We start from the raw sequence: 17,316 nt of genomic DNA, 5'->3' as shown, positions 1-17,316 counted from the left end.
CTGCATTTGAACTTTTTTGTGTAAGTGTTTTTGAACTAACTCAAGTCAAAGCAGAGCTGCGAACAAGTGAGGTCACATGTGGACGGATAGAGAGAATAGGAAGAAAGGGTGAAGCAAGGCAAAGAGAGGTGGAGAAATAAGAAATAGAGCAAGGGGGAGGCTTCGTGAGACATTGAATATAGAGCAGAACTCACTTCTAGTGAATGTTTGCAGGAGTCAAAAGAAGCCGCGAACAAATGTTTTGAGCTGGAGATGCAGGAGCAGAAACATGAAGTGGGAAAAAAAAAAACAGGAACAAGGATGCAAATGAGAAAGAGATGAAGAAGAAAAAGAGAGAGGGAGATGTTTGCTTGAGAAAAGTTTCCGTTGACCTGAATATGGATGCGTTGTTCAGCTTTGTTCAAAGAGAAGAAGAAGTCTTTCTCCATAGTTAGTTCTAGTTTCTCTTCATGGTGCAGCTACAAGTTTCAACTTAATGTGATACGCTCATCTGCTGCATTGTATCATATGGAATGTATTGAACGCAGCAGGAGCGCAGCAACAAGGAAGATGAAGTGTTTGTGTGTGTGTGTGTGTGCGTGTGTTTATAGGAGAGACGAACACAGTGTGTGTGTGTGTCTCAGTGTGTGTGTGTGTACGTGCTCTTTGTAAATGCCAAGGCATCCAGCGTGGCTCCACCCTGTGTCTCTGTGGTTACGCTGGGTGTGATATGTACTGGATGTGACACAGACGCTGCAGCATTCTGGACTGCTTCTGGACAGGAGGATGAGTGTGTGTGTGTGTGTGTGTGTGTGTGTGTGTCTGTGTGTGCGTGCGATGACAAGGACGCAGTTACCTTCAAAGTCCCATGATACCAACTAACTATTCAAACAAGGCTCTGCTGCATCCCTACCTGCTGACTCTCCCTCCCAGGCATCATCAGTGTCTCTCTACTTTTCTCTGATCCCTCTCTTTCTCCCTCCCTCTCTCGCTCTCTCGCCATATGGAAACTATTACCGCCGTTGTCGTTTCTCCACCACCAACATTCCTGAGGGCTTTCCCCCGCTCACTGACTTTACATCAACCTTGTGCTCATCTCCTTGTTCACGCTGCTCTTCATAGCGTTCTTATCTCTCATTTGATTTAACCCTTCAGCATCCTTTTTTATCTACATGCAGATTTAAAGCTGCACTCATTGATTTTATTCTACTTGGAGGCAACGAACAAACTGAAAACATTGAAATATCATAACTTTGTCATGGTGAATATGGAAACAAGAAGAGTTGGCGACCATTCTCTGTTAGATCATCACGAGGAGCGATTCAGTCATTTGATCCAGACAAAAGATATTCATCAGGGAGTTTTAATGATTACATTTCACTCTGTCTGACAGTAAAATGTCTTTATTGAAGCTACAGTTTCAAACATTAAACTCCATGCTTTTTACGACTGCACCATCCCAACAAATCCTAATATTTTTCACTTTTTTGTGCATCATTTTATAACCAATTCCCCCCAAATTGACATATTTGCTATCTTTTGGGAACTTTAGGATCTCCATTAGAAGGTTGAATAAAATCCTGCGAGTTTAAGCAAAGTTTGGCTCCACAGCATACGTCTGTGCTGACGAGGACAGTCACATACACGAGTGTGTTTACATACAACGTTTTTCTAACTGAACAGATGATGATTTACAAAACAAAAGTTCTTGGGGGGGGAGAAAAACCCAGCTTGTAACTTTCTTTCTGCCTCTTCCTTTCCCCGATGAACTCGCATCCATTCCACCATTTCATCCATAATAGAAATGTTCGGAGGTATCTGGGCCATGCCTTCTAGAGAGACTCAAACTCTCATCAATTTACATTATAGCTCTCTCGTTCCCTCTCTCTGCCTCCCCCTAACCCCTCTCCGCCTCCCTCTATTTCATACAAATGTATCTCGATCCCTCCACAGCTCTATACACACAGTCAAAGACCACTTTCTGCAGCTCTTCTCCAGGGTATATGGTTCTTTAATGAAGACAGCTATAATGATTATGGATATTTTAAAACCCTCCGTCTGCCCTGTGAACTGACGGAAGCAGACGCTGGTGTGTCTGCGTGATGCTGAATTTCAAATAACTAAATTATGATCATTGATTATTAATTCTAAGAACAACTTAAGATGACAAATATATATCAAAGATGAAACGGGAACAGGAAAATGTCCTCTAACGTGAGTGTTACATAAAGCTACAGGGGATCTAAAGTGATGAATTGAATGAGCAATTTATTCCTCTCAGACTGATATAAGACTAAATAATTATGTAAAAGCATGAACATAGTAATTGAGCACTATTTCTTAGGATGACCTCACAGCTACAGATGATGCAAGGCCTTTTGGGTTACAGAACCGATCAAAAGAAAACACACAACATGAGTAAAAGTGTAAAAGCTCCTGAATCTTTCATTGTAAAGCGATCAGAAGATGTAGGTGAGACGTGCAGGTCAATGTGATGGAGCTGCCGTTCCTACAAACTCTGTGTCAAAGACAGATTGTGCATTCGGTGAAGTCAAGTTTAATATACTCCCAACCATGTGTTTTACATTATATATGGCTGGTGTTTCTGGCCTGCACAGCGTATAGGGGTACTGATTGCTGCAGCAGAACAGTGGAAAGTGATAGCCGCCGCAGTCCCCTCTCTGTGTGGCTGCTCCGCAAAAAAAATCTCCATCGTAGCAAGTGATTTAATCCAGCGCTGAGGCTTGAAATAATATTTTTCTTAAAGTAGGTAAAACAGTCTGTCAGTGGAGTGGAGATAATTTTACCTTTCCAAATCTCTTGAATCGTTTTCTTCATTCTAGAGGAGTCGTTTTTATTTAATCCTTTCAAGACTCTAACACTTGTGTTAAAGGAAATTCATTAAAGCAAACCAAAGTCTATTGGAATAAATGTAATTATTGCGCAGAGTTTTCACTTCAGATTCCATGTGGGCTTAAATGACATGTTCAAAATTCACGTTTTCCACTTTGTGTGCGTTTGCCTATAGTGGCATTCTTTGGAAAGCACCTCTTCTGCAAATGAGACCCAGCGGATTTACTTTAGACAGCTACTAGATGGCCTGCAGGTGTTCCAGCTCAGCGGGTGTGTGTGTGTGTGTGTGTGTGTGTGTGTGTGTGTGTGTGTGTGTGTGCGTGCACGCTCGTCCTATAGAGTGTGTATTCCTCCCGTAGCCGATCGGTTTGCTGCTCTTTAGTGTGCGTGCTCTCCTGCCGTGCGTCTGACAGTGTGTGTACATTAAAAGAGGGGGGTGCACTCAGGGCCCCCGTGTGTGTGATTACGCTGTGTATACCATGAGATTAGTGCAGACAGCTTTATGCGCAGAGCCCGCCATAAATCTCCCCCGCCACAGAACCGAATACCGCCATCGTTTATTATTCCCTAATAGATCGGTCCTTTGCTGTCTCTCCTCGGCTTCCTGCTCACACCAGGTTGTGGTTAGCTCAAGGACAAAACCCCCACAGAGGATGGAGGAGGTCAAAGTTGATGTGGAGTTTTGAGTAAATCCTCCACGCTGATTTCATTATAGTTTATTTTGTGCTCTCTGCCAACTTCAGTGTCCTTCCCTCTCCCTTTTCTTCATCCTCCTCCTGTTTGTTTTTTTTGCACTCAAGCTTATTTTTCCACATTATGCTCTGTTGCAATCTGTCCAACTTCTTGCTCTCTTTTTGTCCTTATGTGTTGTGATGCTTTATCACATTGAATCCCACTTCTCTCTCTTTTGTCTCTCGCCTCGCTCTCGCCATCTCGATATCGTCGTTTTCTCTCACAGACTCTGTGCTCACACTCGTCTCGCCCTCCCTCACCCCGCCTCTACTTCATATTCTCATGTTCGCACAGACATACACTGGCACACACACACACACCCTCCCTTGTCTCCCCCCGCCGGCTGCACCTGTGTGCCCGGCTTTGGTCCGGACACGGCTCGGGTTGCCGCTGTGGAATCTGGGAAATGTTCGAGCCGTCCGATACGCCGCCCAGAGCAGGTACAACTGCAGACAACATGCAGATGGACAAGAGAAAACGACACACACACATGTAGCTCACAGAAAAAGCACACACAGCGTCCAGGATGTCACAGCTGGCTTTTACATGTCTTGCATTTTTTTTATTTGTTTGTTTGTTAATGTTATTAGAAATGGGATATCGATTAAACACTCTTAGTGGTGTACAATCTTAAAACGTTTTTTCTGTTGTCTACTGCATTGAAAGAGGTGGAGAGAGCGGGAGGTGTAAGTCGGGGGGGGGGAGGTCAGGGAGACTGACACTTGAGTCTTCTCAGCACAGCTCGGGGGTCGCAACAGGGCGACGCTTGGGTTGAGAAAATGATGTTTCTGCTCTCATAAAAGAGTTACGGAGAAGAAAAGAGAGGAAAGCTCCCCCTCCCTCCCTCCCTCCATCTCTTCATCCTCCTCCTCTTCCCCCCTCGGTGTCACCTCTGGCCTCCTCCAACCCCCCACGCCATGTTTCAAAGTGTGGCCACATGAATGGCTCTATTGTTGACGGCTGAGAAAAAAGGGAAGGGGAGAGGGGGGAGAGAGTGGACAGCCAGAAAAGAGATGAGGGAGAGGAGAGGAAACAAGCAGCCACTCAGAGACAGAGACAGTGTCAGAGCAAAATGTGGACTAAAAAGAGAAGAGTAAAGGGAACACGTAACGCTGTGACTGAATGGGATGATTTATTTAGAGGTGGTCACAGACAAACTCTATAAAGTTGTTTATAAGTTCACCTCAATTCACTTCCCCCTCCTCTCTCCTGCACTGGAAGTGTGTTTCACAGCATCACAGCATGTTCGACTGAGATTTAGAAACTGTCCTGCACTTTCAGACTGGACGTGTAAAGTGGATTTAATACATCCAGTTACAGAAGAAAAACTGCTTGTGGGGGATTGTATATCCCCGTACTTGCTGTTTGAATGCAGTGCAGGTATGTTGACACTGTGAAAGAGTGAATCCTAAGATAAATGCCACTTTTCTTGCTCTCCCACATGATTAGATTGGGACATGTTTACAGTACACACACACACACACCTTGACTCACAAACACTAGGTTAACCGGGGTTAACTTGGCAAATCTGACACCATGAGCATGGAGCCTATCAGAAAATTGCGTTCTGTCGCAGGAATGTCCTTTAATTCACTAAAGTTTTGCCCTCCTCTTCCGAGTCATATTTGAAGGTCTCTTCCTCCTGTGGAGTGTTTTGTCTTTTCTGCTTGTTCACCACATTTCTTTGTTGTTGCTACATACCTTGCCTGACATGTTCAATATTGTTGTTCCACTCCCCTCTACGCTCTCTCTCACTTCACTGATTTCTCCCTCATTTCTTTCTTTCTTTTTTTGTGCAATGCACCTGCCCGGTGGCATTTTACCTTCACACTCATACCATCCTCTGTGTGTTTGCTCTGCCATTCTGCAATGCAGCTCGACTGTGACTCAGGGTACCATCAGATACACTCACAGAATGCGTCATGCAGGAAGCAAAAGGAGCTTGTTTTTATAAGAGTATAAGAGTGTGGGTGTGTCTGTTTGTGTGTCTGTGTGCGTGTGTCTTTCAGTGTTCATGTTTAGAGAAAACTAAACCTGAGTGTTTGGATGTGGGTGGATGTGTTTGGGCAAACCTTTTGTGTTTAGCAGAAGGGCATTTGTTTGGGCCCGTGCGTGTGTGTGTGTGTGTGTGTGCGTGTGCGTGTGTGTGTGTGTGTTGAATAGATTTTTTAGTTTTGCTACAGATGCCCCAGGAACCCCCACCATGTTTACAGTTCATACTCTATAAATGGTGTGAGTGCATGTGCTCGCCTGTCTGAAGCCCACAGGAAGGTGAAATATGTCTGTGTGTGTGTACGTGTTGAGTGAAGCTGAGTGCCTGCCTCTCCAGTCTAAGTATTGCCTGATAACCCCGAGTGACCCGGGTAATGAGAAGTGGAACAGTGGCTTCCCAGCAGGCCTCTGGGCCCGCCTCAGCTAAAGCTCCTCCGCCACTCAGTCTGCTTTCTCAAGTTCCCCTCCGGTGTACGCCGCCAGCCAACCACACCAACAGATAAATCTTACAACTCCATTTACAGCAGGTTTAAGGCTGTTAGCTCGCAGTGCTAAGAGGTAGATGTAGCCTGCATGGACGGGGGGGAAGATGTGGTCAGGAGGAAGCAGGTACAACAAAGGCGACTCATAAAATCCTTCTGTCTCTTCCTGTTAAGTCCTTTACAACCTGAAATTGTCCTTTATCACGTAATGTTGCTTTTTTAGAAAACAAGTGTGTTTCCAGCCATTTTACACATGAAAGAGACTCAGTTGACTTCTCATGGTTGGTGCTACACTGCCTATGAAAAGTGTCTTTTGTGGCTTTGGGGGGAGATTTCTAAAGTAAAGAACATGCTGATGTTACAGTGATGTCATTAGCTTACATCAGTTTGGGTTTGGAAAGCTTAATATTTGAATGGAAAGCCTGTGTTTAAGCTGTGGGAGTGGAGTTTTACAGATGCGGGGCGGTGAGGGTCTAACAAAAATGCTATAAAGTTCCTTTATGGGAAATGGAGTGTTTTTGGAGCTTGACCCACACCAAGAGAGTCGAGATATTTCAACCTCTTTTGCTTCAAATCTGACCGTTATGTCTCTCGCATGTCCCTAAGGAACATACGCTTACATTTCTGGAATAGCCCTTTAATGTGCACAAGTATAACTAATGAGAAGCAAAGCAAGTTGTTGTTATAACAATAAAAATCAACTTGGCCCCTTTCCTCACTCGCTAATATTGTAAGTAATTAATTGGTATGAATTTCAGCGGAAGCTGGAAAGAAATCATCTCTGATTTAGTCTATTTGGACAAGTGAAAGGGTAATTTGTTGCTAATGTGACATTAGTAGGATTTATTCCGTCTTTTTTTAACAGCACAGCGACGCAACATCATTCTGTGTTCATGCTTTGTGATCCTGTACTGTTTATTTTTTAATGGTCAAAGTCTGACAGCAGAACAGAGAGCATAATTAAGCAGGTTTGAGTGCTGTGACTCCCAAGTGTTCATGTGGATTTGTTGGAAACAGAAGCGGCGTCTGAGTCAGAGGTAACAGAAAATGGGCTTCTTAACATTACAGGCATTTGCTTCCTCCCACTTAAACATCAAAGTGTCTCTTAACATTCCTTGAGAAATGCTAACAGTCTAGAAAATCCAGCAAATCTACTCCTCCTTTTTATCTTTTACTATAAACACTTGCCCTAATTCTTTGTGTCAGTTGTTCCATTTATTCTAACCATATAGTATAGACATAAAGTCACTATCGGTGTGCGTAGACTACATTATGATTTCCCTCTGTTAGCCATGCATGGAGCATTAAAGTCATCATAGGCCTCAGGAGCTAAATTGATAACTCATAGTATTTGGCCTTATCAGCAAGAGATGGCCCTGTGCTGCGAGGGGGATGACAGAGTTTGAGTCGTTGGATGAGTGTATGCCCCTCTGACTGCTGTGTTTCATGTTCTCTGCTCTGGAGAGACCTCTGAAAGCTGTGCAGCCACAGTGCGCCCACAAGCCCTCTGCACTGCAACACAAAAAACACTTTTCATGTCAGCGTCTAACTGAATTTCGACCAATTGGGGCTTTTACTGATATGCAGAATGTATTAAATTTTTCATGTGAAATATTTCCTCAAAATCTGCTGCAGTGTTTACTCCGGGAAACATTAAGACCATGTTGTATCAAAGCTGTTCACCGAAAGCCATGGTTAAATTCTAATGACAATGATAATAAACTACATTCAAGCATATTTTTGTGGAATGTAGTCAAACTCTCTCTTCAGGCTGCAGGTTTCCCATGGATACCAGGTGTCAAAGCATCAGTTAGGCTATAAACAAACAGACGTCCCATCATTCATATCTGATGTGGATGACAGACATCAAAACAGCTCATTTGCAAACTAATTAACTGTACATACCTGAGATTTGGCATTGGCAGCTTCGTTCTGCTGATCGGCGGCGATAGTTGTCTGCCTGTTTCTTCAGATGGACATGCTTCAGTTCTCACCTCCAAATATTTAACGGCTACAGAAGAAGAAAATGAGTTCTGCACAAAGTAAAGAAGTAAAGTTTTGTTGTTTACTATATTTCACTGTACACATTGCAAGTCTCTTGATTTACTTGACTTTACATTTGTTGCTTTCTTTTGATTTGAATTCTGCGTAGCCTCAAAGAAGCTCCAGGCTTTTATTTGAATGACAATATTGCTCCCGTTCATCCACTGTGAGTGCCTGAAACTAGCTTTTGCATACGTTTCAATTCAGACATATTTTTGATCTTGTACATTTTGAACATGTATGTGTGGGGTAGTTGTGGTAGGTAGGAAAATGTTCTAATCAATGAAATATCTTTGGACTTGTGTTGGGGATCAACTGGTTGGTTGACTTTTCTTCTCCTCCACTTTTTGTACGTCGCTTTGGACAAAAGCGTCCGCTAAATGAACTGTAATGTAAAGTAATGGGGTCAACAGGCGATGAGATGCGTGAGATTGTGTGGAGTTGTTGTGCTCCTCTGTAAAGGCACCTGTTCCCAGTGAAGGAGAGAAAATGAGAATGAAGTCGCGGAAATAAGAGAGTTAAAGGATCCATCTGTTGCTCGTTCACTAGCAGGAACAGGTGGCTCTGAACTGGTTTACATTGCAGGAAGCAAAAGACTTTAATTAATGACTCTACGTCTCCTTTCTTTCCTTCTATTTTCTTACTTCTTCTGTTCTCCCTCCAGGTTCAGGGACGATAAGGGCTACGTTCTGTACCCTCAGATCGGGGACCGGCTGGACCTCATCTGCCCTCCGCTGGACACCATCAGGTCCACGCCAGAGTACGAGTTCTACAAGCTCTACCTCGTGTCGACGCGGGAACAGGCGGACCGCTGCGAGGTGAGCGGCCCCCCCAACATCGTGCTGACCTGCGACGAACCCATCCGCGAACGTCGCTTCACCATCAAGTTCCAGGAGTTCTCGCCCAACCTCTGGGGCCACGAATTCAAGAGCATGCACGACTACTTCATCATCGGTGAGTGGAGGAAGCAGAAGGAACACTGGAGATTAGGGGATGGTGTGTGTGTGTGTGTGTGTTTATGGGCGTGTGTGTTGAGCTTTATTGCAGTGTGTGGGGTGGGGGTGGGGGTGGTGGGGGGGGGGGGGGGGGGGGGGTTGTTATGATTGCATGGCTGATTTCTGATTGTGCCTGAATGTGTTTGTTTATTTCAGTGATGATGATGATGATGATGATGATGATGATGATGATGATTGGGCGGGTGTGTTTAGAGTAATTAGGTTTGAGAATGATGTGTGATCCGGTGGTCCACCGACGGATACAGTACAGAGTTTACACTGCAGGAAATTGACCAGATGAGCCTTTTGTTTTTCAGGATACTTTAGGTTATTTCTTCCACATCAGACCTTTGAATAGCTTTAATCATTTCACTTGTTCCACCTTTTGTGGGATTGAACACACAGAACACACAAAGGTATCTTTTATTTTTAAACAAAACAACCCAAAACTTTCCATTCTTATCATTTTTTGCAGTGTGTTCTTGAATTTGTCTTTCAATGCAACTTGTGTGGGGTTTTGTGTTCAGTGAAGTATGGTTACGTGTGTGTGTGTGTGTGTGTGTGTGTGTGTGTGTGTCTGTGTGTGTGTCATTGCTATGTCTTTGTCCTGCTCTGCTGCTGAGCTTGCCTCGGGCCTGTTTATTGTTACCGCCAGGCTCGCAGTGACCGCAAATGGCGAAGCGCAGTTTGTTTTGGTTTATCCAGAAGGTTTGTTTGGAGTTAGGCTGTGTGAAGACCTGATGAGGTCATCAAGGCCAGCCAGGCCAAGCGTTTGTATCGGACGGAGCAATCTGCAAGTAAAGGTTGCGTCAACCGAAACCTGTGGGTTGTTTTCAAATACAGACCAAGAGCCAAGAGCATTTAACGTTCACAATTGGAGCGACGCACGCAAACACACTCAAGTGCATGTATACACACACACTTGCACACCCACAAGTTTCCAATACAAACAGAAGCACTGTAAAAACACCCCAGGAGTGAGAGAGTGAGCAGTATAGACAAAGAGAGAGAGACCCTGTTGGATTCCCATAGCTCTCCTCCCACGCACCTGCAAGCTCCATTCACTCAGGTGTGCAAATGCTCTTTTCACTTTTCATCTTCGGGTAGAAAAAAAAAAACCTAACAACGATGGAACGAGTAGAGCCAGGAGGAGCAGGAAGCTGGGACAGAGATGGAGAGATGGACCGAGACAGAAAGAGACAAAGAGAATATAAGATCTCTCGAAAGTCTGTGAAGTCCCTCATGCCTCTTTGTGTTCTATATTTGTTCGCCGGTTTCAGGTGCGCTCGGTTATGCGCTATCAGTCCTCACACCCGGCGTGTTTGTGAAGAGAGGCACTGGGCATATTTCTCCTGCACCCTGCATTTTTATCAACATACAAGTATTTTTCTTAGATTAGATATGAGGAGGTGAGATAGCATGCAGTGGTGCAGTCAGTGTGTGTGCGTGTGTGTGTGTGTGTGTGTGTGTGTGTGTGTGTGTGTGTGTGTGTGTGTGTGTGTGTGTGTGTGTGTGTGTGTGTGTGTGTGTGTGTGTGTGTGTGTGTGTGTGTGTGTGTGTCGCATGGGTGCCCAGGGACCCAATGATACAGGAATTTTGGCATGATAAGTAATGGAGAAAATGAATGCAATCTTATACCCACTGATACCGGATTCGATGAGTGACAGATGTTGAACAGCCACATCAAACATGGCTGCATAAAACTGGCACACTGATAGATAAATGATCCATTTATGTTCAAGTACACACGTAAAGGTCGGGGTTTTGGATATCCTTTATGTCAGTGCTGTGAAATTACAGGTAAACATACCAGTTATGCACTATCAACACAGAATCTGTTGTTTTGGTGGATTGTTCCAGTTTGTTGCAGTCAGATATTCAAATTGAGCTGGGTTCAAATCTCTCGTACTGGTTACGTGTCAAACGCACCCGGTGGAAATGTGGCCCGCAGTCGCTGCTGTACCCACCGCTCCTCTGTACTCCCACCTGACAACTGAAGTGTCCAAAGATAGAAACACCTTTATCTCCACACACAGACCAGACTGATCGATTGACAGCTCCAGCCCGATCAATGACGGCTGCAACACAAGGTCACACACACACACACACACACAATTTGAAGAGACAGAGAGTTGGACAGGTGAAGAGACAGGGGAGTAGCTGATCATAGAGAGCATTTGGTACTGATAACTTATTGATAGCTTGCAGTGTGCAGATAGCTTGATCAGGTGCTCTAAATGCATAATCGTATTCAGTCTCTCACCAGAGCTTCTGTGTACTTAATGAGGCTGCTAGATAATTAATAATTGTTAATCCTACCGCTAATTTAGAACCACATGTCTGCAGTAGCTTGTGTGCGCTAACTGCTAATGAATACACTGTGGGCTGGTTCGTCCCTGAATTCAGTTACAGTAAATGTATATTTGTGCGTGTATGTATGCGCAAGCCTCAGGGAAATGGCATTTTAATTAACCTATAGCATGACGTGATTACATTCGCACACTGCAGGCACACACGGAAAGTGTATGTTTGGTGATGTGGAGCGGTTGGATGGTGGAACAGCAGGAGGAAACCGGGCAGTGGAGGTTAATTCCAAAGTTAAACCTATTACAGATTACCAGTAACTTGCTTAAAGTCCTCTGGGTAATCAGTTTGCTTCACAGTTTGCCACTGTGTTGAGTGGGGACTGATACTAAAAACACTTTTGGATTTTATTCCCACATCATCAACAAGTGGTATCATTGATCACTTGTAGAGATAATGCTGTTTGTGTCTTGAGGAAATTTAGCCAGCAATCTGGAAAAAATCCAAAGTTTCCTTAGTTTTTGCGGTCACTAATGCATCACAGATGCCACTGTTTTGTAATCAGATTACTCGAATTCCATTAAATGTAATTCTTTACTTCTGTATCCTGTGGAGAGGAGAGAGAGAGAGAGAGAGAGAGAGAGAGAGAGAGAGAGAGAGAGAGAGAGAGAGAGAGAGAGAGAGAGAGAGAGAGAGAGAGAGTGGGGCAATTGATTAGTCATACTCCCTGATTGATGTTTTTATTCATAATACGAGGTCAGAGTTTATGTAAACCCATTTCTCTGTCACACTCTCCCTCTCGCTCTCTCTCTCTCTCTCCCTCTCTCTCTCTCCTCTCTCTCTCTGGCTGTTTTGCCTGTCTCTCCCTCAGTCTCTCCACCCTTTTAGTTTCTCCGCTCTCCTACTTTCTTTCACCATTCAAATCCCACCACACACACACACACACACACACACACACACACACACACACACACACACACACACACACACACACACACACACACACACAGACATGCTCAGTACATCAACCCAAACCGCAGATCAAGCCTTTCACTGCTTTTAATGAATCCTTTGAAAGCAGGCGCCAGGGCCTTGTGAAACACACACTCCTTATATGTACACACACGCACACGCACACGCACACGCACACGCACACGCACACACACTCACAATCAGAGTGTATTCATGATGACGTGTTTTGTTAATGAGAACTGTGTGAGGAAACCATCGCCATGCAGCTGATCTGCAACTTAAAGGACAGCGTACACTTTGGAAGAAAAGAGTTGTCGTTAAACTGGTTCAGGATCAGATGATTTTTAAAGGGTCAGGTCACCGAAATAGCAAAAAGAGATAATCTTTCACTTACACGTTGCGCTAGCAAGCCATGCAGAAGGTTTTGATTTGATTTGCTGATGTATTGAGATATTTCCCTGCTGATACTTAAAAAGACAAATGTCCTTGTTTCTCTAATCCACAGATTTCACTGTAAAACGTTTTAAATCTGAAGAAATAGTCCCTATAAAACCTGATGACAAGGTGTATTGTTTTTGTTTGAAAAATTAAGAAAAATAAAAATGGCATATACGTGTTATTAAATTACGCTTTACATACTTTTCTGTAATTCTTTAACATAAATGATTTTGGACAGTTTATGGTCCAAAATGTCAAATAACTTCCACCATGCACTAAAATGAGCCAACATAACATTACAAGCAATAGGCCTGGCCAGCAGTCAAACCAATGTCTTTGCCTTTGGAGATTGAGTGATGGAAGTAATGACTAGAAAGATGTAGAGGCCGACTCACAACAAAGAGGAGAGATGGGGAGGGGGGGGGGGAAGGAATAAAGAAAAGTTAGAATACGTGTGTGCAGGGATGAAAGGGAAGGAAAAGGGGGGAAAGGGGAAGAAAAGAATAAGAAAGATAGATGGAAGAAGATGGCAACAGACAGAGACAGGTCTGTCACTGTGTGTGTGTCTGATGGGAATGGGATGTGAGTATCAGTTGACACACAGATCCAGCTTCTCATCTGCAGGGTGACACTGAAACAACGCGGCCACTTTCAATCACCGTTGCAGCTGACAGGGGAATGGGACACACACACGCACGCACTCATATATGTTTGAACACACACTTACATGCACACCAGCAGTGAATGATTGCAGGCTCACAGTCAACATACATATGACCTCATGTGTGAGTGACCTCTCTCTCTCTCTCTCTCTCGCTCTCGCTCACCTTCACGCACACACACGTCTCGAACCTTCCTTGATGCTCACACTAACATATGCATGCTCACATCGCCATACACAGGAGCTTTCTTATAAATATATGCACTCACACACACATTGGCATACAGGCGGGCTTGTGGTTGTAAACTGAAAATAGCTCACACACACACACACACACACACAAAGAGTGGTTGCAGTGAACTGGTCAGTCGCTGTGGGACTGCAGTGTTGTTGTTGTTGCATACTCAGACAGATGGCAGTGTGTACGCGAGAAGTGTGCATGGATAGAGGTATGAAATTGCCTACGCGGCTAGCATGTGCACGTATGCATGTGCAGGATGAAGGTATTATTTTGTGTTTGTGTGGACATGAATGACTCCCAGTGGTGTGTTTAGGGTGCAGGGCCCCCGAGGCTTTGCACAGAGCCCAGTGCTTGTCGTTGCACAATAGCAGAGATAAACAATCCCCTGCTAATATGAATAATAGAAGAGCTGACAAGGGCCTGCACACCTAGAAAAATAAGTCTGCATGTTTGCATGTGTGGGTACATTTGAGAGTTTCGGGAGGAAAGTGAACAGTGTGCTGGTGTGTGTTTGTGTGTTTGTATACCATGTTGTCTGCAAACTTTATTTTCTCGCTCTTAGATTGGTATTGTTTACCTCTTGTCTGTTTATCTTTCTTTACCATCCATCTGTCTCTTTTCTACTTCTGTCTCATTTTGTGTGTGTGTGTGTTTGTTTGTGTGTGTGTTCTAATTGTTGGACAACACGGGGGCCGGCGCAGCGCGTGCAGACAGCAATGTTGAAGTGTTCAATAATGCAGAGGTACTCACTGGTTTATTTATCAGGGTTAAGCTGAAATAAATGACACAGAATCCAGATGGGGGAGAGGCAGGGAGGGCAGAGAGAGAGAGGGGGAGAAAGAGAGTGAGACACAGATGAAAGAGAGAGAAAGATGGGGAACATTAGTGAAACGGAGAGTGAAATAGAAGAGAGAGAAGAGACAATGGAGGAGAGGAAGCGGAGAGAAACGCTGCACTGCAGCCTAAATGAGCTGCACCTCTCCACCACTCTGCGTTAGTTTATGATTCCCCATGTGCATACGTGCGTGGCTGTCTGTCTGTGTGAGTGTGTTTAGTATGTTTGTGTGCGTACTTTGTTTGCGACTGCAGTGAGGAGAGCAAAAGAGTGAGAGATTGAAGGGAAGGCGGGGTGGAGGCAGCGATGAAAAGCAGTTGGGTGGAAGAGGTGGAGAATCCAGGGAATCTGTTAAATCTATATCTGCTGAATATTTGATCAAGTTTAAGCCCTCAGATTTGAGCCTTCAGCAAGGCTCTAAAGCAGCCACAGACACAGGGGAGAGAAGAGAGGAGCTGCAGGAAGGAGGGAGAAGAGAGGGTGAAGGAGGTAGAAACCAGATGACCACAGTGAGGGGCTTAGAGCAAGCGTAGGGGTTGTGCTATACAGAATAATCGCACTGAATTCTAAATGCACTATATATCCCATCTTTACTTGAGTCATAGATAAAGAGATAAACCTGAATACGTGTTAGGAAAGCGATCATACAGCTCGTTTAAACATAGAGAGTATATTACACTTCTTAATTCAATGTTGTTTAATGTCTTGAAACCCTTAAACAACATTCTGTGTGCACTCGCTCAAAGAAAGTCTCTGTTCTTTAACTCTTTTGATTACATTCATAATAGGATGTTTGGAGTTTACTGTCAAAGTGAATCTAAGTGATACGGAAACATATTTACATGCACAAGCATTATAAACATTTTGCTGTATGCATAAAAGACTTAAGATAAGAGTGCATTCATGTTTGGATATTTAAATGGTTCACACACACAGAGCATTGAGGCTCTGTGCTTTAACCAGACACCAGCTCAAGTAAGTAACCCTTCCACGACATATTATTGTGGCTGCTTGTTAAAGGTAGTTATTAGTTTTTTTTTTTTACCTCATCGTTGAGAAGGAACCAGAAGTCCCCCACAACGCCTCGTGCTAACTGGATTTCGTTATGAGCTTTTGCTTGGTAGATCTTCATCATAAGTCTCACACGATAAATCTTACCTGTAAAACGTAAATATAATAATAATAATGAACTTTATTTCCATAGCGCCTTTCAAACCCAGAGTTACAAGATGCTGGTCGAACATAGAGAGTGGTCGAACATAGAGAGACGAAACAAAATGCAAAAGAACACCAAAATATATACATAGTGAGTAAAGTGTGTGTCGGTGTGTTGTTGGTCCCGCGCCCGATGACGTCACGCTGAGCAAATTCTCTCCTGAACCTTTTACCTGTTCACTTTCTTCCGACCACCATGAATTTAACTGTACGCATTTTGACGCACAAGTAAAACTGTGTTAGACACTTTTTCAACTCCGAGTGTGTTAAGGCTTTCACATCTGTTGTGGCCCTCAGGGGACAGGCCTCAAGTTCGCTCCGAGCCAGCCTCTCGCAACTATTTTGAGGTGGACCTGCTTTTCTAGCCTGCAACACATTTCTCACACTCCACTAAACACATCAAATTCTCGAGCAAAACGCCTCCGTTAAACTCTCATGTGTGAAAATGGCCTCAAATAAAGTGGGAAATGGAATAGAATAGGCCAGCAGGGGTTTGGTGCAACGGATCCAACTAATTTCCCCTCTAGAGAAACGTTTATCTGCATCTCTCGATGGATAACAGGCAGTGGATAGTAGAAAAGATGACTCTATTTAAAAGGACAGCTTAAGTGTTTTAAATGATTAAGCGTTAGATTGCCCTGAGCTACCCCGTATGTATCTTCATTACATGCATGAGAATATGTACACACACTTAAATACAGTACAGAGCTCACTGTGACACCGCTGTGAAGAACATACTGTACTTTGACACCTATATCTTGGGATACAAATAAGGCCAAGGCATTTGTGGTAAGGAAATAATAAGGGAGAGGAGGGAGACGGGAGTGAGCTGATGTGAAGTGACACTGGAAGAGAGCGAGGGATATTTGGGAGAGGGGAAAAAAAGAAGGGAGAAGAGAAAGGGGAGAAAAAGGATGAAAAAAAGATGTGTGCTGAGTGTGAGTAAGAGAAAGTGACAGATCGCCTGGCCGATTTAGGTCAGCAATCAGAGCCACACTACTGTTTGTGAGATTGGCTGTGTGTGTGTGCGTGTGTTGGTATGTGTGAGATGTTTGTTGGGTGCTCATGTGTGTCTGTGTGGGTAGAGGGGGCATTTGTGGGTGTGTGCTTGCATGAGTGTCATGTTTTTGTGGACTGTGTAGTTTGTGAGAGTTTGTGTGTGATTGTGTGGTTGTGTTGGTGGGCAGGGGGTTGATTGCGTGAGTGAGTATGAATACGTCTCTCCTGTTAAAGGTCAGACAAGAAGAATCCGTCCCTAATTGGATTGGGCCTGGTTAACATTGTATTATTCATTTAACCTTCCTACACTGTCTGTCTCACATACACACACACACACACACACACACACACACACACACACATACATAGATACACAAACTTTTCTCGTTCCCCATCGCAGCTTGACAGACAAAGGCATCATTGTGCTGCTGCCTTCTGTTGAGGAGGCTTTTGCAAAAAGATGTGTTACCCAGCAATCAGACATGGGGGAGTTTAAAACAAGCGCACCTCTCAGCTGACCTCTGCCATCAGTAGAACGCATTAGCCTGCTAATATAGCTTTGATTTAGTGTCTAG

At 44.0% G+C, this 17,316-nt stretch overlaps 1 protein-coding gene across 1 annotated transcript in view; it reads left to right on the top strand.

The window, feature by feature from the left end:
* efnb3b (ephrin-B3b) overlaps positions 1-17,316 on the top strand; it is a 71,274-nt gene that overhangs the window by 27,443 nt on the left and 26,515 nt on the right. Inside the window, exon 2 of the mRNA XM_029455156.1 lies at positions 8,746-9,035. Within this exon, the coding sequence (XP_029311016.1) occupies positions 8,746-9,035 (290 nt within the window). The remainder of the gene's footprint in view (positions 1-8,745; positions 9,036-17,316) is intronic.

The sequence above is a fragment of the Cottoperca gobio genome, chromosome 18 (genome assembly GCF_900634415.1).
Source record: "Cottoperca gobio chromosome 18, fCotGob3.1, whole genome shotgun sequence".
In the NCBI taxonomy this organism is placed as follows: domain Eukaryota; kingdom Metazoa; phylum Chordata; class Actinopteri; order Perciformes; family Bovichtidae; genus Cottoperca; species Cottoperca gobio.
The sequence above is the reverse complement of the archived record's forward strand: the minus strand, read 5'-3'. Positions and strand labels throughout refer to the sequence as shown.